Source organism: Esox lucius, chromosome 2 (assembly GCF_011004845.1).
Source record: "Esox lucius isolate fEsoLuc1 chromosome 2, fEsoLuc1.pri, whole genome shotgun sequence".
NCBI lineage: Eukaryota > Metazoa > Chordata > Actinopteri > Esociformes > Esocidae > Esox > Esox lucius.
The window spans coordinates 29,240,637-29,265,625 of record NC_047570.1 but is presented as its reverse complement, the minus strand read 5'-3'; the positions used below and the strand labels follow the sequence as shown (position 1 = coordinate 29,265,625).

The 24,989-nt window shown below is 41.7% G+C and overlaps 1 protein-coding gene across 3 annotated transcripts in view; it reads right to left on the bottom strand.

Annotated features, from left to right (window-relative positions):
• Positions 1–24,989, bottom strand: part of LOC109614600 (ADAMTS-like protein 3) — a 141,592-nt gene that overhangs the window by 18,752 nt on the left and 97,851 nt on the right. For all 3 annotated transcript variants that reach the window (XR_004576869.1, XM_020055993.3, XM_010877102.2), the window contains exons 5-7: positions 20,750–20,795; positions 19,748–19,984; positions 8,735–8,861 (exon numbers count right to left, since the gene is read on the bottom strand). Coding sequence is in view for 2 of the 3 variants with exons in the window: in XM_020055993.3 (XP_019911552.2) it covers positions 8,735–8,861; positions 19,748–19,984; positions 20,750–20,795 (410 nt within the window). In the remaining variant the exon portion in view is untranslated. The remainder of the gene's footprint in view (positions 1–8,734; positions 8,862–19,747; positions 19,985–20,749; positions 20,796–24,989) is intronic.

Genomic DNA, 24,989 nt, shown 5'->3' with positions numbered 1-24,989 from the left:
AGGGGCTTGATAAGACCTAAGTAAATTGTATATAAAACAAGTAAAAGCACTGAAACAGCTCCAGACACCACTTAAGCATACAATAAAATAGACAGAATTCTACGAGGTCAAATAGAACTGTGTCAAAACCACTCTGTTTCAAAGTGGGATCAAATAATGCATCTGTAATGTATCTCAATGATTCAAATGGTATAAAAAGCGGGCGTAACCGCTGCCAGATGACACCATTGCTGCCCTGGTGAAAAGTAGAGCACTATATAGAAAATGAGGACATGGACAGAGACTGATAAGAAACATTCTGCCAAAGAGCAACATGGAATCTATGAGCTCACAACCCAGAGAGTGGAAGGAAAAAATGATAACCAATAATTCTCCATTTGCCAGCTGCCAATGCTAAATGTGCTAATGCGAAAACAAAGCAGAAAAACCACAACGCCATGTAGGAAATGTGTCTAATATGACCTCTTATTGCTGTCCAAGAGCATATGAGGCAAGAAGGGTGTGTGTGTGTGTGTGTGTTGTGCGAGTGCATGAGTGTGTGCAAGCGTGCTGTATTGTATGTATGTGTGCATGCACGTGTGTGCATCCTAGTGTTACTGGGGTACATCCCATTCCCCTCAGATGTAGAGTCATGCAGAGGTTTAGTGCAGGTTCCAAGTGTGGCAATTCACTGTAAGAGGAACTGAATCACAAGAGTACATATGGCTCTTCATTTTGTTAAAACGAACTGGTCCTAATTCAGCTCTCCTACTTTGAGACACATGAGACCGTACATACGGCCCTTCATGTTGTTAATATGAACTGATCCTAAATCAGCCCTGCTACTTTGAGACACATGAGACTGTACATATGGCCTTTGGTGTTGTTAATATGAACTGATGGCAATAACAGATGGAAGGTCCCAATGATGCATAATGGGCTACTTCCATAGCAACATTTAAATCAGATGAGGTCGCACTGCAGTCTATAAAAACCACTGGACAAGTCAGTGGTGGCCAGAACAAAAAACAGAATGCTACTTTTTAACTGCTCTATGTCCAAATACATCAAACCTCAAACTAAATATACACAACATGCTGCAAACCACTAATAAACACAGACGTATATGTTTTAGTGCAATGTAGTAAAGCACCAGTGATAGATGAGACCCCCATTCCAAAAGCTGTTATAAACCGATTGTCCTTAAATCTCAGGACTTAACAACAGTATCCCAGATCATCCAACAGGATGTGTTTTTAAACACCTCCACATGTCTCCTGAAACTTCCCAGCGCTTGAAGTCATGATCAGCCTCAAACATACACATGAACATGTACACCAACTAACACATAAAAACAGGTAGACAAACTAACACATAAAGACAGGTACACAAATTAACACAAAGTCAGGAAGACAAACTAACACATAAAGAAAGGTAGACAAACTAACACATAAAGACAGGTACACAAATTAACACAAAGTCAGGAAGACAAACTAACACATAAAGAAAGGTAGACAAACTAACACATAAAGACAGGTACACAAATTAACACATATAGACAGGTACACAAATTAACACAAAGTCAGAAAGACAAACTAACACATAAAGACAGGTAGACAAACTAACACATAAAGACAGGTACACAAATTAACACAAAGTAAGGTATACAAACTAACACACTAAGACAGGTACACAAACGAACACATAAAGACAGGAAGACAAACTACCACATAAAGACAGGTACACAAATTAACACAAAGTCAGGAAGACAAACTAACACACAAAGACAGGTACACAAACTAACACATAAAGACAGGTACACAAACTAACACATAAAGACAGGAAGACAAACTAACACATAAAGACAGGTACACAAACTAACACATAAAGACAGGAAGACAAACTAACACACAAAGACAGGTACACAAACTAACACATAAAGACAGGAAGACAAACTAACACATAACGACAGGTACACAAACTAACACATAAAGACAGGAAGACAAACTAACACATAAAGACAGGTACACAAACTAACACATAAAGACAGGTACACAAACTAACACATAAAGACAGGAAGACAAACTAACACATAAAGACAGGTACACAAACTAACACATAAAGACAGGAAGACAAACTAACACACAAAGACAGGTACACAAACTAACACATAAAGACAGGAAGACAAACTAACACATAAAGACAGGTACACAAACTAACACATAAAGACAGGAAGACAAACTAACACATAAAGACAGGTACACAAACTAACACATAAAGACAGGAAGACAAACTAACACATAAAGACAGGTACACAAACTAACACATAAAGACAGGTACACAAACTAACACATAAAGACAGGAAGACAAATGCTTGCAAAAACATGCACATAGGACCGATGCCAAAAGTTCTGTCCTTTCAGGTGTTTGTCATTTTCACACTCTAAGTTATTCTTCATGCCTGTGTATGAGTGGAGCAAGACTTTTGTTCTAACGAGGCGACAGGTTTATGGAGGAGTGGAGTGCTAATGCTATTTTCCGCTGTTTGAGAAAGCTACTTTTCCCTCTGGCAGTACTGGATCTGCATCCCAAATCACACCCTATTCCCAGTACAGTGCACTCCTTTTGACCACAGCCCTATGGGCCCTGTGACATAACTAGGGTTCCATATGGGAGACAACACTAGGCACTCCTTCCAGCAATTAAACCGTGCTGGATTTCTACCAAAGTCGTTGTTGCTTCTAAAATAATTACGTTTGGAAAGAGAATCAGCCAGTCCATGAGTTTATAGTGGTAATGAAATAAAGTCCATTTCAACCATTCATTTGTTCAATTGTCTAAAGGGAAAATATGTCCACTCAAGCGTTTTCAAAGTGACCTCCTCCCAAACAAATTAGGAAACAGTGAAACGTGGATGTACTTTGTTATGAGCTCGGGTTTAGACTAATCTTTCATCTCATGCCCAGTACAATAGTGATATTCTGGGGCTGGCATGTTACATATAAATGTATATTCAAAAACACACCGACTGATGAACATTGTACACAATATGGAATAAATGATCGCTAACACATTGTACACTATGCTCTCTCTTTCTTTCAGTCTGTGTCTGTCAGTGTGCCTGTGTGCATGTGTTTGAGTGTGTGTGTCAGTACGTCAGTGTGTGTCTCTGTACATTTCTATATTTCTTGTCGTCTGGAATGCTGATGTCCTGAGAGTGGATGGGGAGGAATGAAGCGGAACTGCCAGTTCCTCATTAGGAGCTTTTACAGATGATTACAGAAGAGAAGTCTTCTACTCTGAGCTCAAGGGCCAGACACACACACACACACACACTTTTAAACACAGGTGAACGTACATGCACAAAGGCACATACAGTACCAGTTGAAAGTTTGGACATACCTACACATTTTAGGGTATTCCTTTATTTATACTACTTTCCACATTGCAGACGTCAAATATATGAAATAACACATATGGAATCGCGTAGTAACCAAAAAAAAGTGTTAGACAGATCAAAATAGATTTCATATAGTATAGTATTGTTAAACGTTAATTTTTACATTTAATTAATCAGTTTGGTTGTGACAAGGTCAGGATACAGAAGACCATCATCATAGACCATCATCATGTCTGTCCTGTAGTATTCCATATTAAGGGAAGTACAGCTCAAATAAGCAAAGAGAAGTGACAGTCCATCATTACTTCAAGACATGAAGGTCAATCAATACAGAAATGATCAAAAATTCTTTAACTTTCTTCAAGTGCAGTCACAGAAACCAGCAATTGCTATGATGGTTCTACATAGGAGCTTTATTAACTTTGCATACATGTTCCATGCAGAATTATTCAAGCTCAGTCAAACTGCATGGTGACCGCTAATGGACTGCACTCTTCAAGTCATTCCACAGATTGTTGATGGGACTTAGGTCAGGGCTCTGACTAGGTCATTCAAGGACCTTCACCTTGATGTCCTTCAGCCACTGTACGGTTGTGCTATGGGTCATTGTCATGTTCCCATTTTCAATTCTTGGCAGAAGGCGGCAGATTCTCTTTAAGAATCTCTGTGTTCTGCATTGCCCATTTTTCTTTCTATTTTCCATTTTCCTTCCTATCAGTGGAACTGGAGCTAGCCTGCATGTCAATGGAACTGCAGGTAACCTGCATGTCAATGGAACTGGAGCTAGCTTGCATGTCAATGGAACTGGAGGTAAACTGCATGTCAGTGGAACTGGAGGTAACTTGCATGTCAATAGAACTGGAGGTAACCTGCATGTCAATGGAACTGCAGGTTACCTGCATGTCAATAGAACTGGAGGTAACCTGTATGTCAATGGAACTGGAGGTAACCTGTATGTCAATGTAACTGGAGGTAACCTGCATGTCAATGTAACTGGAGGTAACCTGTATGTCAATGTAACTGGAGGTAACCTGCATGTCAATGGAACTGCAGGTAACCTGCATGTCAATGGAACTGCAGGTAACCTGCATGTCAATGTAACTAGAGGTAACCTGCATGTCAATGTAACTGGATGTAATCTGCATGTCAGTGCAACTGGAGCTAGCCTGCAAGTCAATGGAACTGGAGGAAACCTGCATGTCAATGTAACTGGACGTAATCTGCATGTCAGTGCAACTGGAGCTAGCCTGCATGTCAATGGAACTGGAGGTAATCTGCATGTCAGTGCAACTGGAGCTAGCCTGCATGTCAATGGAACTGGAGGTAATCTGCATGTCAGTGCAACTGGAGCTAGCCTGCATGTCAATGGAACTGGAGGTAACATGCATGTCAGTGGAACTGGAGGTAGCCTGCATGTCAGTGGAACTGGAGGTAATCTGCATGTCAGTGCAACTGGAGCTAGCCTGCATGTCAATGGAACTGGAGGTAATCTGCATGTCAGTGCAACTGGAGCTAGCCTGCATGTCAATGGAACTGGAGGTAACATGCATGTCAGTGGAACTGGAGGTAGCCTGCATGTCAGTGGAACTGGAGCTAGCCTGCATGTCAATGGAACCCCATGTGATTTATTGGCGAGACTCTCTTTATTAGAAAGAACATAACAGGTTTGGATTGAGTTACCCGGAGCTTTGGTCAAACAGCCTTTTAAAAGGAACTAGCATGATGCTGTGAAAACGTCTAACTCTGCCCGTTGAAACAAAAGTCCCAGTATTTCTTTGTCAAAACTCAGACTCCAAGTGTTTGAGGACTTTGTTCCATGCAAGGGGGAATTCTTGGCTAACGAGAAGTGACTTAAGTGCGACTGGCAGGCCCAGGCAAAGTGAATGCTGACAACTAACACTGTCCAACAACAATACAAATTTAGATTTCTACAGTACAAGGATCCGCTTCGTCCCTATTAGTGGGCAGCTACAAAGACAGCCTTGTGCTGGTATTAGCTAGAATAGATACTGTGGCAAATGGTAATAATAATATGATATATGCAATGTTATTAGTCTGGCATGACAGGAAAAACCCCAGGGTTTACTGATGATCTACAGTATACGGGTCGAGAGTTTTTGGTCACGTCAGATGTTAAGGAAAAAGTCCCATCCCTAATAAAAATGTTTTTGTATCTATCCAAAAATAAAAAATAAATTACTTTTGGGGTAAACAAGAAACGCTGAGGGGGTTTCAGAGAATGCAATGCTTTCCCTAATAAATGTCCATATCACATTCTGCTGTTGAACTACTTTGACTTTCTGCATCTGAACATCATGACACTGCAGTCGTTTTTTTGATTGCACTGAAAAAGAGTCAAGCGCTACACTATTTGACTAAATCCTTGCTGGCCAGGGCAATGTGTGTGACAGACACTATAAACACCTACCAACAAATAAAAGACAAATATTTACATGGTTACTGTCTGTTATTTCTAATATTATTAAAACATTTAAATAAATCAGGGAGTAACGCATGTTCATTTCCACTTTCAAGTGCATGCCAAAATAAGTCAATTTAAGGAACTTGATATCGTACTTCAGCTGGAATGCCAACAATAAATTCAGTACAGTATGCAAATATTTTTGATGCCAAAATCTACTTAATTAGCCTTTAAAGACATGGGGAAATTATGTCACACCTGAAATATTTTCTAATGTTTGGATGTCTCATGCCATCTATTGTAGAACCAGCCCCATGCCCAAATTATGGGGAAGGAAATGTGCTTCTGAGTTGGTTTTTAGTTTCAAGTTAGTTTCAGATCACTTTATCCAAGTCTTAAAAATACTTATTCAATGTATTCCAGGAAGTTGATTTAAATAGCCAACCTTCAAGTCAACATTTCTCAAGTCAAAACTTCTCAACTCTTTGAAACATGGAACGCAGAGCAGTTTGTAGTCAACCCGTACTGGACCGACAAGAATTACATTTTAGGCAAATAGCATTCTGGTTTCTATTTTAGGCAAGCCCTATTAACACATACATTTTCATGAACATAACCTAGTTTGCGATTTGTCAGTTCCTTCACTTATTTTATCCCAGGTCAAGCGCTGGATTTAGAGCAAATCTATTGAGAAGAATTGACAAATACATTGAAATTATGCAAAACAAGCTGATTACTTCTTAGAATACTAGTAAATTCAGACAGAAAGATAAAACCATGCATGATGTATCTAGCATCTTACATAGGCCTACAGGATTACAATCAAGTATTGTCTTGAAAACATCTAATCTGTGCATAAGCACTGATCAGCACAAGCACTGATCAGCACTGGCAGGCAAACGTGGGTTTACATATCCAGACTAGTGACAACAAAAATGTAAGTCTATATTAACCTATAAAATACAGTTTAGCAGTCTGCTAAGGATGCATTGTGCCCATAACAAACATTGGCTATATATACCATTTCCATACTTAAGATAGGACATGTTTCTGTGAAAATTGACTATTATATGTTTAAAGATAGCTGTAAAATTACACTGCCTACAATACCGTGGGATGACATACTACAACATGTTTTAAAGAATTTATCATAATATTTGAAAAAGAAATGTGTTGGCAATGAGCACTCTGCCCAGTGATAGCGTGCAGTGCAGACAGGCATGAGTCTTTTATATCTAACCCTGCAACCTTTACTGTTTACAGGCAAGTCATATGATTCACCCCCCACTGTATAGACTTAGGCCATATCATTCAACCTCCACTGTATACAGGCAGGCCATATGATTAAATCTCTACTGTGTATTGGGTGGCAACATGATTCAACCTCCACTGTATACAGGCAGGTCAAATGATTCACCCAACCACTGTATACAGGCAGGCCATATGATTCAACCTCCACTGTATACAGGGTGGCCATTTGATTCAACCTCCACTGTATACAGGGTGGCCATATGATTCAACCTCCACTGTATACAGGGTGGCCATATGATTCAACCTCCACTGTATACAGGGTGGCCATTTGATTCAACCTCCACTGTATACAGGGTGGCCATATGATTCAACCTCCACTGTATACAGGGTGGCCATATGATTAAACGTCAGCTGTATACAGGCATGTTTAATTACATTTTTTTATTTATTTAGAGACCAAGTTCTCTTTTACAGCTAAGACTTACATTACAGTTGAACATAACAGTTCAACACATACAAACTGGAAATAAAACATACATTAAGAAAAACAATCACAATCAGTAAAATATAATTTATAAGAAATGTTAAATCTTATAGGCACTAAAACATAAAAATCAAGCTCACCCTGAATGGTATTCAACAGGAGTTTTACCCAGTTCTGAATAGGCCTGCGGTATCTCCAGCACTATCCTGTCTTGGGAGAGTAACTACTGTTCTTCCAAATAGGTAGGCCATATGATTCAGAGACTGGCTCCTCTTATGGTTTCTTCCTAGATTCAAACCCTGCTAGGGAGTTTTTCCTACACATTGTCTGTCAATATCTTATAAATATTTGCTTTTCCTGGGCTTTGTGTCTGTATAAGCACTCAGTGACAACTGTGATATAAAAAGCGCTTTAAAATACATTGGATTCATTTGATTGATTTAAGGCTGGCTATGTAAACTCTAACAATGATAGATATTGCAACACATGTTCTATTGGTAATATTTATATTCAGTAACCTACAGGTAACTGAAAGGTACCGCATTGTGCTAGTTTAAACTGAGTAGTCCAAAAGTTACTGTAGGTGTTTACAACATCAATCAGTTCACTAGTATCCATACATTTAAAAACTTTAAAGTAACCTACCCAAACCTAACACTAACTTGGGTCAGACCCAGGACAGACGACATAACCAGGTGAGACCTGGGACTTGGCCAGGGATAGGGTATTGAGAGCCAGAGAGAGGTGTGAGGGTCCCCAGTAGATGTAAACACAAGCAAAGAGATTTTTAGATAGGGCCATAAAGGACAAGTGTTGGACTGGTGTATTTTTAGTAGGGTTTGCAAACCTGGTTAGGGAGGGATAATATATTAAGGGCCAGAGAAAAGAAAGAGAAAGAGTATATTTTGACAAGTGTTGTGAACGTACATGGGGAGGGATATTTACATGGGCCAGGAAAAAGACTAGAGTTAGGGAAACTAGAGTATATTTACACAGCAGTTGTAAACCTTGTTGGGGAGGGAGATGGAGAGAGATGATATTTACCTAGCGCCATAGACGGACCAGGAAGTGAGACGATAATGTATTTTCAAAAGAGTTTGTGTTCACAACCTCTGTGTGTTGTTGATATGGAGTAGGGTCAGCCTGGAGAGGAAAGAGTGTACTATTTCAGCCGTTGCCAAAGTCATAGTGTACCTACGTTCTTCCGGTGAGATGTGAGGCAGCGCCTGGCCCCGGACCAGTCGACATGTAGAGCCATCCCCGGCACACACGCCACAGCTGTCTTCCCTGGTACCGCTGCCCAGCTGTCGGTCACAGCCCACCTCCTGCCAACACAAATACAGAGGGAAAGGGATAGTTGGTAGATGGAGTAGCAGACCAGCATTTTTCGTCATGGATCTAGTTCTGGAGGCAGCTCCACTCCAAAGGCAGAACTAATGTGATTGGCTGTAGCCGAGGGTGGTCAAGTGGTTTAAGTCGCAAGTTGTTTGGAAATGGCTTTGAACTTAAGTTAACTTTCCTATTTTTTCAATCAATCAGGCGATCCCACCTTCAACGCAAACATACATTTCTTTGTATTTCTGACATTCTTTCAAATTCTTAAAGAGAACTGATATGAACCTATTAAACCCACAGGACTTGGAGGACAACTGTCCAACAAATCTTTCCAGCTGGCTATTTGAAAGGAACACGTTCAATTTTAAATTCTGATAAACAGATGGGGTAGAAGATGTCTGACATAGAATTTTTCACATGTGGGATGTTTTGATAGGTTTGATGTAACTGTATGTTAAAATCGACGTTTTTAGAATGTCCATGGTGGTTTGACTGGGAAAACCTAAAAATAGATTGTTGGTAAGATTTCCCTTTAACAAATGGCATCTGCAGTATAATCAGTGTACTGCTGCTGGAATAGCACCAATCGGCAATTGCTCTGGTCCTTGAAGAACAGATTGGAAAACCCCTAAAGGTTTTCAATGAATCAGACATTGAGCTGTAAACACTGGCAGCATGCTTTATAAAGATGGTACATTCCTGTAGGGGCCAAAAAAGACATCACACAGATCATACCAGGAATGTATGCCAACACATTCCATTCATCAGATTATTTTTTTATTTATTAAAAGCCAGCACTTTGACATGTAATCTGTGTGATTAGGCAGTATATGTAATGTTATGTTATATATAGAGATGTAACCAAATATAGTCCTTGGTCATTTATAATCATTTATCTTAAAATAATTGAACATTTAACAGTAATATTGGTCACATGAATGGATTCCTGCAACAACTTCAACTGAAAACCTAATTGTTGTAAGTGTGTCAAAACATTTGTCTGTATCAGTAGATGGCACATCTATAGAAATATAACGTATAGACCTTCCAAGTTGCCAGGGTTACAGGTTCTATGGCTGTTCCATTCTTGTTTCTATGGGCACATTCCTGTACTGTGTTAACAACAACTGGACAACACCTGCAGGCTACTCCAAGCAAGCCAGGAAAGAAACACGCTCATTGTTTCCTACGTAAATTATACATTTTTCATAAATAAAGCCATTGATTGATTTCATTTGACAGTTGAACATACAGTCCTGGTAGGAAACAACATTATACATAAAAAAGGATTTAGTGTAAACACAAGGCCTGCTGGGATCCAGCACTGGCGAATGATTCAAACGGCGTGTTGGCAGCCGTGGAATCATGACTTCTGATCCTATTATGATTTATTTATTCTAGCCATTGCCATTCCAGTTAAAAAAAGGATTACTATTTATTGTGCTTAGCATATAATTTCTTTAAAACATAAAGTATTTATGACATGTCCACATACTGCTGTCGTTTTGGAAACTTTGAGAATTTTTCAAGAATGGCTAAACTGACTATTTGTTCCGCAATAACATAACGTTTTGGAAATATCCTGACAGTCTTAACCAGAGAGATTCACATTACAGATTAATTTACTAACTATAGTATTTTTCAAATATACTGTGACAACATTACATAAAGGATGCAGCGCAGTAAAAAGAGGCAGCTCTTACATATGTAATGGAGTACAAACACTGAAGGTATTGTAATAAAGATGATGGATTGAGTTTCTGTAGCGGGTTTCACCACACTTAAAATGTTTTACTCATTATTAAAGAGATGCATCAATATAGGGATGAAACCATTACACGCAGTATGTGCAAAAAACTACTCAATGATCTACTGATGTTAATATTGCTAAAAATATTGGTGCCTGTCAAATTCCAATTGGAATGTTTTCAATCAAATTAGATAGATTCTCTATCTCAGTCTCTCTCCTCTGTCATGCAAAAAATACATATGGGGTTTCATATGCGCAGGGCCTTCCACTGGCCATCCACAAGGGAAACACACTGTAGATGGGTGACTTGCACAGACGGTACCCAGTTCTAAGTCACCACCAATTTGAACTTAGTGCCTCATACTAGGGCTGTGGTTGGAACAGCTGCTTTGTCTATCTGGAAGTGTCACAAGAAAAGACACCTTCAGTACTCATGAAACCCAGCTATGGTTTGTCCAAGAGATAGATCTTGAGAATATAGCGAGAGGAACAGACAAAGAGAGAAACAGAGAGAGTGAGAGAAACAGAGACAAAAAGAAAAACAGTCACAGAAAAGAAAGAGACAGAAACAGCCTCACTCTCTTTTCCTCTTCTACAGTAGAACATACTGTACATTTTACCCTCACCTATGAGTTCAAGGAATAACATTTTTCATATTGTGAGTGTTCAGGAGCCCTACAGACAAACCCAGCCTGGCTGATGAGTACAGGCACAGAACACAGCTGCTGTATGTCGGCCCTTAAAACCAGAGTGACTGAGAGGCTAACTGCTTCAAAGAACAGTCCTCTGTAATATGAAAAGGACCTACACAGGAACGAGCAAAAGATTACCAGGAACTCACCCGAGACACCTGTTTGGCCGAATGCTTCAGAGTCCTCGTGTTGTGTTTATCAGCTTTTGAGTGAAAGCTGTAGAATTAATGCTTTTTAACTGGATTTATTGGCTATAAGCTCCTGAACTGTAATATCACAAGATCCCTAGCTGTTATTTCTGATGTTGACTGAGACTGTTATTTTTCACTTTGGGAGTGCTTGTTTCTAGCTATAAAGGTTATATGAAGCGTAATAAATCAAGACAAAACATAATTTTTATAGTTGTGAGACTCGTTGATTTTGCCCAGTTTTGTTCTGCATGTTTTCCATTCTGTTGTACCCCCAACAGTTCACATTTTGGAAAAGTATTTAAGACACATGCTTACATACAATGCATGGGTCTATGATGTGAGATCAGCAACCTCTAAAGACACTTGGTTGCACCACAGCTCATTCAGGTGTCATAGCACCTGAGTAGGTTCATACTTATGTAATCAATTATTTTCTGTTTTGTATTTCAAATCAATTTAGAAAATAAATATTTTCATTTTAACTTTGACATTGGACTGTTTTGAGTGGCAAAACTTTTAATAGCTCTATTTTGATTTCATGTTGTAATATGTGGGAAAGCCTAACGTGTGTGAATGCTTTTGAGAGCTTCTGCAATAACCAATATACAGTGTCTTTGGAAAGTATTCCCTTTCCACATTGTTATGGTCTTCATTTATAACAGATTACCTTTTATTTCTTGCAATCAATCTGCATACAATACCCCATTATTAAAAAGTGAAGGAAAAAAATAGTGTGTGCCAATGTACTGAAAATAAAAACAGAAATGTCTCACATAGATAAGTATTTAGATCCTTTACTTAGTACTTTGTAGAAACACATTTGGCAGCAATCACAGCTTTGAGACTTCTTGTCTCCCAGTCCCTGCCTCTGAGAATCATCCTCACGGCATGATGCTTCCAACAACATCCTTCACTGTTGGGATGGAATTAGTCAGGTGATGAGAGGTTCCTTGTTTTCCCAGCCGTTGCTCTTGGCAATCAGGCCTAAACGTTTGATTGTGCTTTAATCAGACCAGATATTCTTTCTCCTCATACTCACAGTGTCCTTTTAAGTAACATTTGCCAAACTATAGATGGCATGTATACCATTTAATGAGGAGTTGCTCAGTGTGGTGGTTTGACAGGTGGTGGCGGTAAGACCACAAACCAACCAGCATCTCCTCAGGCCTAACAATAACACACAACCCAAGGACAGAAAACAGCAACCTAAATAGGATCCCCAATTAGAGGCCATGCAGGCCAGCTGCCTCTAATTGAGGACACCTGACACAAAACATAGAGATGCCTAGAGGCATCTATTCTCTGCCAAGTCCTGACTATGGTCCCCAGACCAGCGCAGAGATGGCATCCTCATAGTCAGGACCTGACACTCATACCTTGCCACTACCACAAAGGCCTGACTGATGGAGAGCTGCAGAGATGGTTGTCCTTCTGGTATGTTCTCCCAACTCTGCATATCTCTGAAGCTCTGAGGTCACTGTGTACTTGGTCACCTCACAGATCAAGGCCATTCGTGCCTGGTTTCCTAATGCAAGTTGGGCCAGGTGGTCAGCTATAGGAAACCTCTACCATTTCACAATGTTGGAGCGCTTTTTACTGGTAATCACCAAAGGCCATTCCGGTTCAAGCAAGAAGAGCTTTACAATGTATCCAATTATATATTTTCTTTTCTTTTACTTACAAATCACTCTCCCAAGTCAAGGTGGTTCAAGTTCACTCATATCAACACAGGCCTTCCCTATGAAGAATGTATATAATTATGTGGTGCTGACATCACCACTGGTGCAACCCAACAGTGCTGTTTTAAGCTGGACGTGGCCCAATGAGCTTGAAAGTAGTCAGCTCATCCGTGATTAGCTTCGTGATGGTACAGTAGTTGTACAGGTTGTCATGACGTTGTTTTTGGATTTAATTGAATAGGAACAAATCTTCCCATCTCTTCTCATATACACTTCATGGATTATTCCCATGTCTTCTCATATACACTTCCTGGATTATTCACATGTCTTCTCATATACACTTCCTGGATTATTCACATGTCTTCTCATATACACTTCCTGGATTTGTCATATTTCCACATGTATGTCCGCACTAATAAACACAACATCTCTTTTCTGGAATTCAATGGGCTTCTTCCCTAGCACAGCCATGGGTTGATTTTAACTCCATGAGATATTCCTTTCTCTGGTCCAAAAGGAATCCAATAAACGATGATGGTATTTCCACAATTTGTTCTACAGCGGTTGATTTGCGTTCACATCTTTACGGGCATTGGTCACAATGTTGTGAGTCTTTGTTCAATGACGAAGCGTGCTGGATTGATTTGTGTGGGTTCTTTGATACCAGAGTGATTGAAAAGAATCGGTCTTTAGTTGAGGGCCGCCTCGACCTCTGTTTCCCTCCAATTCTAATTTAGCACACCAGTTTCTAATAATTAGCTGGATGAAAGGCTTAACTGGGTTAATAACAAATGGGGTTGAAGAGAAAACTTACAGGACAGTAGATCTCCATGAACAAGGTTGGGCAGCCATGCTGTAAGGCCTGCATCAGCTGGGTTCTCATCCCCACAACAATATTTCCAATGTGAGTTTTCAGTCAAGTTCCGTATTTCTCTGACTGTAGTTCACAAAGTGTTTCCACTGCTTAGCTGCATTTCTTTCCATTAAATAAATCCATATATGGCTTTTCTCTTTGTCCAGATTAGTAGCTACATACACCAGGTGATGAGCACAAAGACAAGTGTGTCTTGCCTACAGTCAAGCATGGTGGTGGGAGTATCCTGGTCTGGGGCTGCATGAGTGCTGCCAGCAATGGGGAGCTACAGGTCATTGAGGGAACCATGATTGCCAACATGTCCTGTGACATACTGACGCAAAGCATGATCCCTTCCGAAACTGGGCCGCAGGGCAGTATTCCAACATGATAACGGCCCCAAACACACCTCCAAGACAACCACTGCCTTGCTAAAAAAGCTGAGGGTAAAGGTGATGGACTGGCCAAGCATGTCTCCAGACCTAAACCCTATTGAGCATTTGTGGAGCATCCTCAAACGGAAGGTGGAGGAGCGGAAGGTCTCTAACATCCACCAGCTCAGTGAGGACTCCAGAGGCAACTTATGAAGCTCTGGTGAACTCCATGCCCAAAAATCTTAAGGCAGTGCTAGAAAATAATGGTGGCCACACAAAATATTGACATTTTGGGCCCAATTTTTGTTGCCAGCGGTTTAGACATTAATGGCTGTGTGTTGAGTTATTTTGAGGGGACAGCAAATGTACACTGTTATACGCTATAAGCTGTACACTCACTACTTTACATTGTAGCAAAATGTCATTTCTTCAGTGTTGTCACATGAAAAGATATAATGAAATATTTACAAAAATGTGAGGGGTGTACTCACTTTTGTGAGATACTGTACATTCAGACCCTGGTTCAGTATTGTGGTAACTACAGTGCCTTTCATATTTATTTTAATATGGTTGATGGTAGTCTACCTATTATCATTGTACGTAGAAGTCTAAGAATGTCTATATTCTTCTCATTAATCAAAATTTGCAGAAAAACAAATGTTACCGTGTTTTGTCTGAATATTGGCACTCAAAACCTTCCTTTTTCGACTTTTTTGGAAAGGAAAGAAAAAGTTGCAGTGTTCTCTTAATTTTTTCCGGAGCTGTATATAGCACATCAGGGTTCAGACTAGGTCCTGTCAATAAGCAATCATTCAGGAAGTATAGTCGTTTTGGGGCGGTTTTCATTGCTGAGTTCACTTGTCTGGACCAAGCGAGTTCAACTTTGACTCTTCAGCTCCATCAATGGGTATGGGGGCATGACCCCCCCCCCCCCCCGCCACTTCCTGAAGTCCATGATCATCTCTTTAGTCTTACAGACATTGAGGTTACTGTCCTGACACCATGTAGCCAGGTTCTTTACCTCCTCTCTGTAAGCAGTCTCATCGTTGTTGGAGATGAGACCCAGGATGGTAGCGTCGTCCATGAATTTGTGGATGATGTTGGAGCAGTGTGTGGCCACATAGTCATGCATGAACAGGGAGTACATGAAGAGACTGAGTACCCAGCCCTGGGGGGCTCCAGTGCTCAGGGTCAGTGCAGAATGTGGTTGTGAATGTACATTGCTTTGTGTTTAGTCGTGCACGAGTGTTCATAGTATATTGTCCTCCATTCCTCTTTGGGGGTAGCCAGTGAATTCTGTGCTCTTGGCAATTTTCAATGCTTTAATATTTTTTTATAACCTTCCTCAGATCTATGCCTTGTCACAATTCTGTCTCTGAAGTCTATTGAAAGATCCATGGACATCATGTCTTCGTTTCTGCTGTGATATGCAATGTGAAGTGTGGCTTTTTAAATTATGTCCTATTGAATTTGCCAAAGATGGACTCCAGTCAAGTTACAGTATAATCAAAGAACACAAGACAGGCAGCTGAGTTACATTTTGGAAAGTCGCGACAAAAGGACTGAATACTTTATATACATAGTATATGTCCGTTTTTCATTTTCAATAAATTGGCACAAAGTTCTTTAAACAAACACTGGATAATGTATGGGGATTGATGGCAAAAGAATATGTAACCATTTAAAAATGGGATGCAGTACAAAACAAAATGTGAGAGAAAGTGATGAGGACACTTTCCGAAAACACTGCAAACAACTGACTCGTATTTTATAAGGTAGATTATACAACCATACATCTACAAAATGTTCTACAGTTTTGTCACAGCTGTCAGTTGACCAGTCGTGTTGTTTGAAAAAAACGTCTTTCTGTGTCAATCATTTGGATTGAATCAATATTCTGTGGGCAGTAACGTTAGCTACTACAACAACAGCTATGATCTTAATGAGACCTCCAGATGGTTCAACATTATCACTAGCAGACATTCATTGACTTCACCTCCACTCTGCTGAGAGGGACACCACCCGCTCCACTCTGCTGAGAGGGACACCACCCGCTCCACTCTGCTGAGAGGGACACCACCCACTCCACTCTGCTGAGAGGGACACCACCCGCTCCACTCTGCTGAGAGGGACACCACCCACTCCACTCTGCTGAGAGGGACACCACCCGCTCCACTCTGCTGAGAGGGACACCGCCCGCTCCACTCTGCTGAGAGGGACACCACCCGCTCCACTCTGCTGAGAGGGACACCACCCACTCCACTCTGCTGAGAGGGACACTCTCCACTCCACTCTGCTGAGAGGGACACCACCCGCTCCACTCTGCTGAGAGGGACACCGCCCGCTCCACTCTGCTGAGAGGGACACCACCCGCTCCACTCTGCTGAGAGGGACACCGCCCGCTCCACTCTGCTGAGAGGGACACCACCCGCTCCACTCTGCTGAGAGGGACACCACCCACTCCACTCTGCTGAGAGGGACACCACCCGCTCCACTCTGCTGAGAGGGACACCACCCACTCCACTCTGCTGAGAGGGACACCACCCGCTCCACTCTGCTGAGAGGGACACCACCCACTCCACTCTGCTGAGAGGGACACCACCCACTCCACTCTGCTGAGAGGGACACCACCCGCTCCACTCTGCTGAGAGGGACACCGCCCGCTCCACTCTGCTGAGAGGGACACCGCCCGATCCACTCTGCTGAGAGGGACACCGCCCGCTCCACTCTGCTGAGAGGGACACCGCCCGCTCCACTCTGCTGAGAGGGACACCACCCACTCCACTCTGCTGAGAGGGACACCACCCACTCCACTCTGAGGGGAGTCTTGGAGGTTTGCACATCCTGCCGAGCAGGAATTATCTAATTAAGATGCATAGTCAGCTAAAGATCAAAGCTTTAAGTAGTGGAATGAAATGCAGCAGTTGCGGGGGCACGAGGATTGGTTGGGTTGAGAGAAGGTGTGTCAAGCTCAAGTTTGCTTCACACATTCGGTCTTCACCATGGTCTAGCATGTTTCCTTGCACTGCCTGACTACAGTGTTTTGACACCCAACTTGTACTTGCTGAACTCATGTGTGGTGGACACCGTATCCTGTATATTTCTAAGGCCAGGTATTTATAATAACAGCTTCAAGGACGCCTTTTTAAAATCATGGCCTGTCATTGAGGCTGTAATATGTGGTTGAGTAACAAACAGGTAGTCTCCCAGCAGGAACGAGCACACATTACTCAGGGTAAGTAGTGATGTTATTCCAAGGCATTCTATCCGAAGGAGCTTTTAAAAATGTCAACAAAGCATCCTTCAACCACGCTGCCAAGTGCACTCTTGCAAATATGACCATATACTACCAACACTACAAAGCCCCACAGTCAAATAGATGTAATTCATCACCCTGCCGTCCTCTTTGTCACCAATGCCACCTGCACCATTCTTCACTGAGACCTATACACTATTATACACTCACTGAGACCTTTAAGGAAAATACACTCTTATCTTGCCTCCTTAATATCTGCTATTCAAATAGTGCTCTGGCTGACATCTCACTCTCTGGCCACATAGTGAGAGTAAGTTTGCCGTGATCCTAATGCTTAATGTCCTAAAGCCATTCTCACTCTAGACCTGCCATATTTCAATTAATTTTAAACATGTGTGTCTTTTCTGCCAAAGTGCACAGAGCACTACATAATGTATATTGATGCATAGAGACACCGTAGTGAAGTGGTTGCCATAACAGATCAGGAAGTGGATCATAGATAGCAAGTGTTGCAGGAAGTGTGGACATAGTTACCATAGGGATGATGCAAGACACTTAAGAAGCTGTGGAGAATGGCAGCCACTACCACTGACCAAACAGTTAACACACACACACAGGGCAGTTTACTACACATCTAGTACTGAAACACACCCTGTGCCCCCAGAGCTATTTATTCACCCCAGAGGGTCCTGAGGCAATATGTGTTTCACTATGTGGAACCCGAGACACTCCGGGACCAGGATTTGAACTCTGGCTGCAATGATGCAACTGCACCCAGAAACATTGACATGGACCATCACGCCACTCATTAACTAGGTTAGTCTCACTGAGATTAATAATCACTTTTCCAAAATAGCAGAGTTTCAAAACAAATTAAAGCACAAAGTGCCTCAGTTAACACATCAAGTTTTAAGACATTCATTGGGGAGGTGTGGAGAAACTAGGGTGCAAACTGTTAACATCCCCCACTTCAGTGTCCATCAGAGGTTTTATCTCTAGCTTTAAACTCCTTCAGAAAGACAAGTGACTGCAATTTCATGCACTTTTGCCATTCACTCCAACGGGAACGGCATGGAGGACTGTAAAGTCTTTTTTTTTACTAAGTTACGCCCCCTGTTGTCCAAAAAATCATCATGGCCTGGAACAATGTAAGTCTACGGATTCACGTTGGGCTCCATATTCTGAAATGAATTAATACATCTGATCTAAGTTTTCTCCTGGCTGATGCACAACCCTGCATATTCTTCACAGGGCAATAACTGCTAGGGTGCGTCCAAAATAGCATTCTATTCTCTTCGTAGTGCACTACATTATACCAGAGCACCTAGGGTTCCGTCTGGCTCAGTTGGTAGAGCATGTTGATTACGATACCAGGACTGTGTTGGATAACTACAGGGGACCAGTTGAAAAATATTGTACTGTAAAAGGTTTGCTAAATCACTAAAATTGTAATATGAAAATGGTTGCCATTTTGGGTGCAAGCCATAAGCTACCTGTACACCACTCTTGAAAATTGCCTGTGTTCCAATACACTATTAAGCGCCGGGTCCGACATTCTAGAACAAAACGGCAGGTGTAGACACCTCTCCCTCCTTTGTCCCATTATACCTCCATAATCAATCTCTATTCTTCCTCCTCTTCGTCTTTCATTACCACTTAAATTTTTTCCTCTCTCCCTCCTCGATCACACCTCTAGTTTTCTCATTTTATATCTAAACTCTCCCTGTAATTCTTTCAGTTCCGTTCCCCTTCCTCCTGTCATCCAGTTCCAGACAAACGTTTTAATCAAGCCCCCAACCACCAAAGAGGACAGATCAACATTGACCCTCAGTCTGCAGTTCTAAAAACAACAAAGTCTAGCTAGCTAGCTAAAAATAAAACCCAAAGCTTCTGACAAGTGTGACTTGAGAGTGTTGAAAAGTGCTATTATAAATGCAATCCTTAATAAAACAAGAAATTGAATACAATATTTTCATTTTGTACTTTGATACTTTCCCCCCTTATAAAGTCAGCAAATGTTGTATTTGGAAATGTGCTTTATAAAATAAAATCAATCAATCTTTTAATCAGTCAGTCCTCACCTGACAGACACCACTGATGCACATGTCAAGGGCATCGGCACGGCAACGTGTTCCATCCAGAACCTTCGGTGCCAGTTCTACTGTTAGACTCAACCCACGGGCCTGACATCGTAAGGCGCAAGGCGCTGAAGGGTCATAGGGCACAGGAACCCACTCATAAGCCACGCCCTGGTACCTAATGTCATTGTGGGCGGAGCACTGCTGGGTTCTGAAGTCTCCTGCCTCGATTGGACAGTCCTGCAGACAGAAGGAGTGAGGAGAGCAAAGAAAATTAAGATCAAGAAAGGAAAACAGCTGGACAGAAGTCAAGAAGAGGAGTGCTTACATGCGGAGACCCCAGATTTTGCCAACATCCAGCCCTTGCTAATTCTTTCCTTAGGTTTCGCATTACGTACAGAGTTTTAACAGAGAGAAACTGTATTCCTGTCTTTCTGGTTTAACTACATTAATAGGTCTTTTAGAAGCGAAGTGTCTCTCTCAGGCTTGCTATATTTAGTTCCACCTTTCTCACACAATGAACTGTGGTGTAAATATTATGGTAGGAACTCATCCCACTGGTCCTGATTGAAATCCTAGCTAGTCTACAATACATACCTGACACACACACCACTTATAGTGTAATACGAGCACCAAGACGTGTCTATCTTTGATTAAAATGGTGCAAGAACTCTGTGGTTCCTCTTGCTTATAATAGACTCAAGGCATATCTTGAGTTGATATGAGAAGGATGTCTTTCCTTTTCATTGATGGAGCATATTAACTCTGTTGATTTTACTGTGAGATCACCCACAGTGCTAAAACTGACTGTCAAAAGCAGCACTCACTGATAATATTGAGGCAGTTATTATCATTGTCACCAGCAGCAGGGATATACAAGGTATATTAGTTACATGATGAAACAGAACTCCCAACTATTTAACGTGTTCTAAGTGTTACATTCATAAGCTGCATCAATCACTTTGTTCCCAGTCAGTAGAGGCAACATCACATAACTGGACTTACCAAATTACTGCATGTTCTGTAACGAATATTCTTGCCTTCACAGTTTCTGCAAGGCAAAATTGAAAACAGTGTTAGTACTAGCGTATCTCAAACCAGCCTTCCCAGAGGAAACTGTTGGGCTTACGTTTAATGGATCATGAAACAATGTAAAATGTAGCATGTAGCTCAACAAAGACACTTGGAGATTATTTTAACATTACGCAGGAAAAGCGCTTATATAGGTCATTGTCTCACTTCAGACAATTACATTTTTCACTGATCTGTCTTATATCTTGCAAGGGCTAATGGGATAGCCCGAAAGTAGTTTGACCACAAAGTGCTGTCATAACATTCAAAAATATTACCTAGGTCACATCTGCTGAGCGCCATTTCTGTCTCAAAACAGTCCGAATGAATCTAAGCTGAAATAAATCAAGCTGTGAATACTGTTTACTTTTTTGCACTGAGTAAGTATTATTTGCACTATTTTGCTTCCAGCCATGGACATAATGATTAAGATAAGGGCTCAGGGCTAGGGCTCAGGGTTAGGGCAAGGGCTCATGGCTAGGGCCCAGGGCTCAGGGCAAGGGCTCATGGCTAGGGCCCAGGGTTCAGGGCTAGGGCTCAGGGCTAGGGCTTAGGGCTAGCTTTAAATGTGCCCAACATTCGCATGATAGCTTTGATTGCCAGTCACACTTTGTTTGAATCGGGATGATGCCAACCTACCAGAAGCCATGTCCTGCATGCACACTCACAGTGACACCACAACACGTCAGTCAATGAAGACAGCTGCCATGGAGGCCATGGCCTTATGTCATTTGTACCACACATGTTAGAGCTTCAGAATTTTAGAACAGCTAGCGCCAAAGAAACTAAACCAAGGGATCTACTGCTGTCAAACCATGTTGAAGGCTTATAGGTAAGGAAGCCAATATATAATTTTGGGTGTGCTCTCCTTTCAGTATCCCAGAGGGAAATCCTTTATACAACCAAGATATATCTACAACAATAGGTTGTTTTAGAAAATGTTGATGCTTTGTTAGATTCTTGGAAAGTCGTTTCTGAGTCTGGGAGATCTCTGGCTGGAACCAAATCAGGACTGACAGATATTTCATCCTGAATTATGGCCGCCTGTCTCTCTCTCCCTCTCGCCCTATTTTTTCACTTTCTCATGCACACAAACATGCACACACAAACACACCAACACGTGCACACACAAACACACCACGACAAGCATACACACACACACACACACACACACCTGTCAGACGAAACCATGCTTCACCTGCCAAGGATCAGATCTCACTGAGCCAACGGGCATCTCAGGACCCCCTCTGAGCAAAACTAGCAAGTCAACCTCTCTTAAACACACACACACACACACACCCTATCGGTTCACCTCACTCTGTTTCAACCCAGTCCTGAATGAAATCCGCCACAGCATAACACCCCCCCCCCTACCCCCCCCCCGCTACATCGCGTGGACACGCTACATCGGTTCCACCTTGTTAGCAACGATAACAACACACCGCCTCCCGGTGTGTGTTAACTTCCACTTCACCACATTTCTCATTCTCACCCTGGCGTACAATAACATTGGTCTAAACTGGTAGCAGCTCATTTGTCCAGGGGCTACATCCCTAATTACACACTGCTCCTTATTTAGTGCACTGCTCATGACCTAGGCCCCGTTCCGAATAAGGGCACGAAATAGGGCATACAATGGCATTTGGGATTCTGGGCGGATGTTAGAAAGCTTCAGTCTAATCGGCCATTAGGGTGAATGGGGGAGCTGGAGACCACAGTGCGACCATTCAGACTGCTCCAAGGAAAAGCAGGCAGCGAGACAGAGCAGGAATGTCTCTGTATTAACCAACCAATTAATGGCTTTCCCCATCAACATACATTAATCACTCACCTGTGCTTCGGTAACGTAGACTGGAGACAGGCGTGTACACAGGTACACATGAATGGAGAATACACAGATGTACTGTACTTGACCATGTATAATGTATGTATGTGTGCCTGAACACACACACACGTGACACACGCTGGCCACACACACACACACACTCACAGTCAAGACAGGTTCTGGGAATCTCTACATTGCATATTTGTCTTCTAACAAAACAGACAGCAGAAGTCTTAGCTCTACATAAATGAGGAGGGTGTAAGATGGTGTAAGATGAAATCACCCTAGATGCTGATCCTGTGTCACTTTAGCATTTTCCCCTACGGATGTTTTAGGTTCATAATGGAGGAGGGGGAACTGATCGGAAATCTATACTTCCTGGATGGTGTTTAAACAGAGTAGACCAATGGTAGGCATTTACAACCAGTCATGTCTTCCTTATCCGTATCCTACGCAATACGCTGTGTGTTGGTCTGGAACAAAAGCCTGCACTACCCGCAGCGCTTCAAAATCACAACTGAAAAGAACAGTGCTTCGCTGGTTTAAGTCTAGACAGATGTTCCCAGACAGATATTTCCTTCCAGTCACTGGATGTTTCTATAAGGACAGATGAAGCTAGCTGGAGTCAAAGGGGGATGGGCCCTGAAAAGGCAAGGCAATGGGCACACAGTATCTGTCATCCAAGAGAAACACTGGGACCAGACACTGCCCCAGTTCTGTGTGTGTGTGTGTGTGTGTGTGTGTGTCTCTGTGTGTAAGAGAGAGGGGTGAGCATGTGTATGTGTCTGTGATGCCTGGAGTGAGCTGGAGTGGGGCACAGAGAAAGAGATTACAGTAGGCTTAGGATTTCCTCTGCAGCCCTTCACTGTTCTGCTTCAACTACACAGGAGGCCTTTCTGCTGGCTTAACCCTGACACCTGACACACAGACACACACCCACACACACACACATACAAACACACACAGCCCCACTGTACTCTAGCAGGTGTGTTGGCCGGTTCATTGAGAACGAGATATTGCTCTAATAGCCGTATACATCTCCCTGTAGGGGAACCATGGAAATCAAGTCCACAATCACTTCCAGACTTCTACACTCGTTTAATCAAAGGAGAGTCAGGACAGAGGTCTGAAGCTGCATGGGTCCTGCTCTAATGTAGAGGCCTGTTTAGTAAATTGGGTACCATTTAAAGATATAGGCAGAATAGGACTGGTGGACTAGTATCAGTATACTTCACTAAAGCTCTAATATGACATACAGATAACGCCATCTGCCACTACTCAAATGCGATCCAACTATCACCTTCTGTCTTATAAAGTGCACTTCTTTTAATATTGTATTAACATAAGATACCTTATGTCTTTAGTGCTTCATACTACAAATATTTATTCATATATAATACAATATAATTTATATATATACACACACAGTATAAAAGCACAAACAACACTCATGTAGCGTTCAGGCCGTGTAAGGTCTTTGGCAGCAGTCTTCCACAGCTGGTGTTAAGACATTTAAAGGCGCAGGAAATTAGACCATTGTTGAAGGTTGACACCCGTCCGCTGAATGGAAATGGACAAAAACTCTGGTTTGACTAGAACAGCAAAATATTGCCAAGGTGAGAGATGCTAGGTGCCAAGTGGCAAAGATTAATATAAGCACATACAGCAGCGAACACATCAGTTCAGGCTGCCCGTGTAGTGAGAATGATGAGCATTGTCAAATGTTATTACACCTCTGGCTTTTTTTTTTTTACAGATGCCTCTTTCCATTCATCAAATTCCAGGTGAAAAGTGGACCATTTTGACACAGAAATTACTTCAGATTGTGGACAAAACATAAATGGGTAGCCAACAGGACTGCTGTTGAATTTACTGTTTTGCATTCTATACAATGCTATACATGAATGCCTTACATAGGTGGATTCACAATGGACAGAGTAAAAAAGAGAGAAAACTCAAAAAGTTTGGATTTCAAATCAGTCATACTGTGAGGTTAAAATATACTCATTGACATTTATTTTATCACAGCTGTGAAGCAGGATAATGGCAGCATTATCATGGGGATGTTCCTCTTGGAGAGTCAATACTTCTTCCATTCAGGAATAGGTCAAGCAATTGCAGAAGAGAAATTGGGATTGTGCATCATGATGGCACTTTTCCCAGTAAGAAGGTTGACATGGCTCTGCAAAATTGAAGGTTTGTTTTTAGTTGGTCCATTAGCAGAAAGCTTGCTTTGAATAGTAAAGAGTAAAGCATTGTACCTTCAAACCTCAGATAGGTAAACCACTCTGAGTAAATGGGATATATTCTGACTGATTATTGCTGTAGACATTAGTTCACTCTTATTTC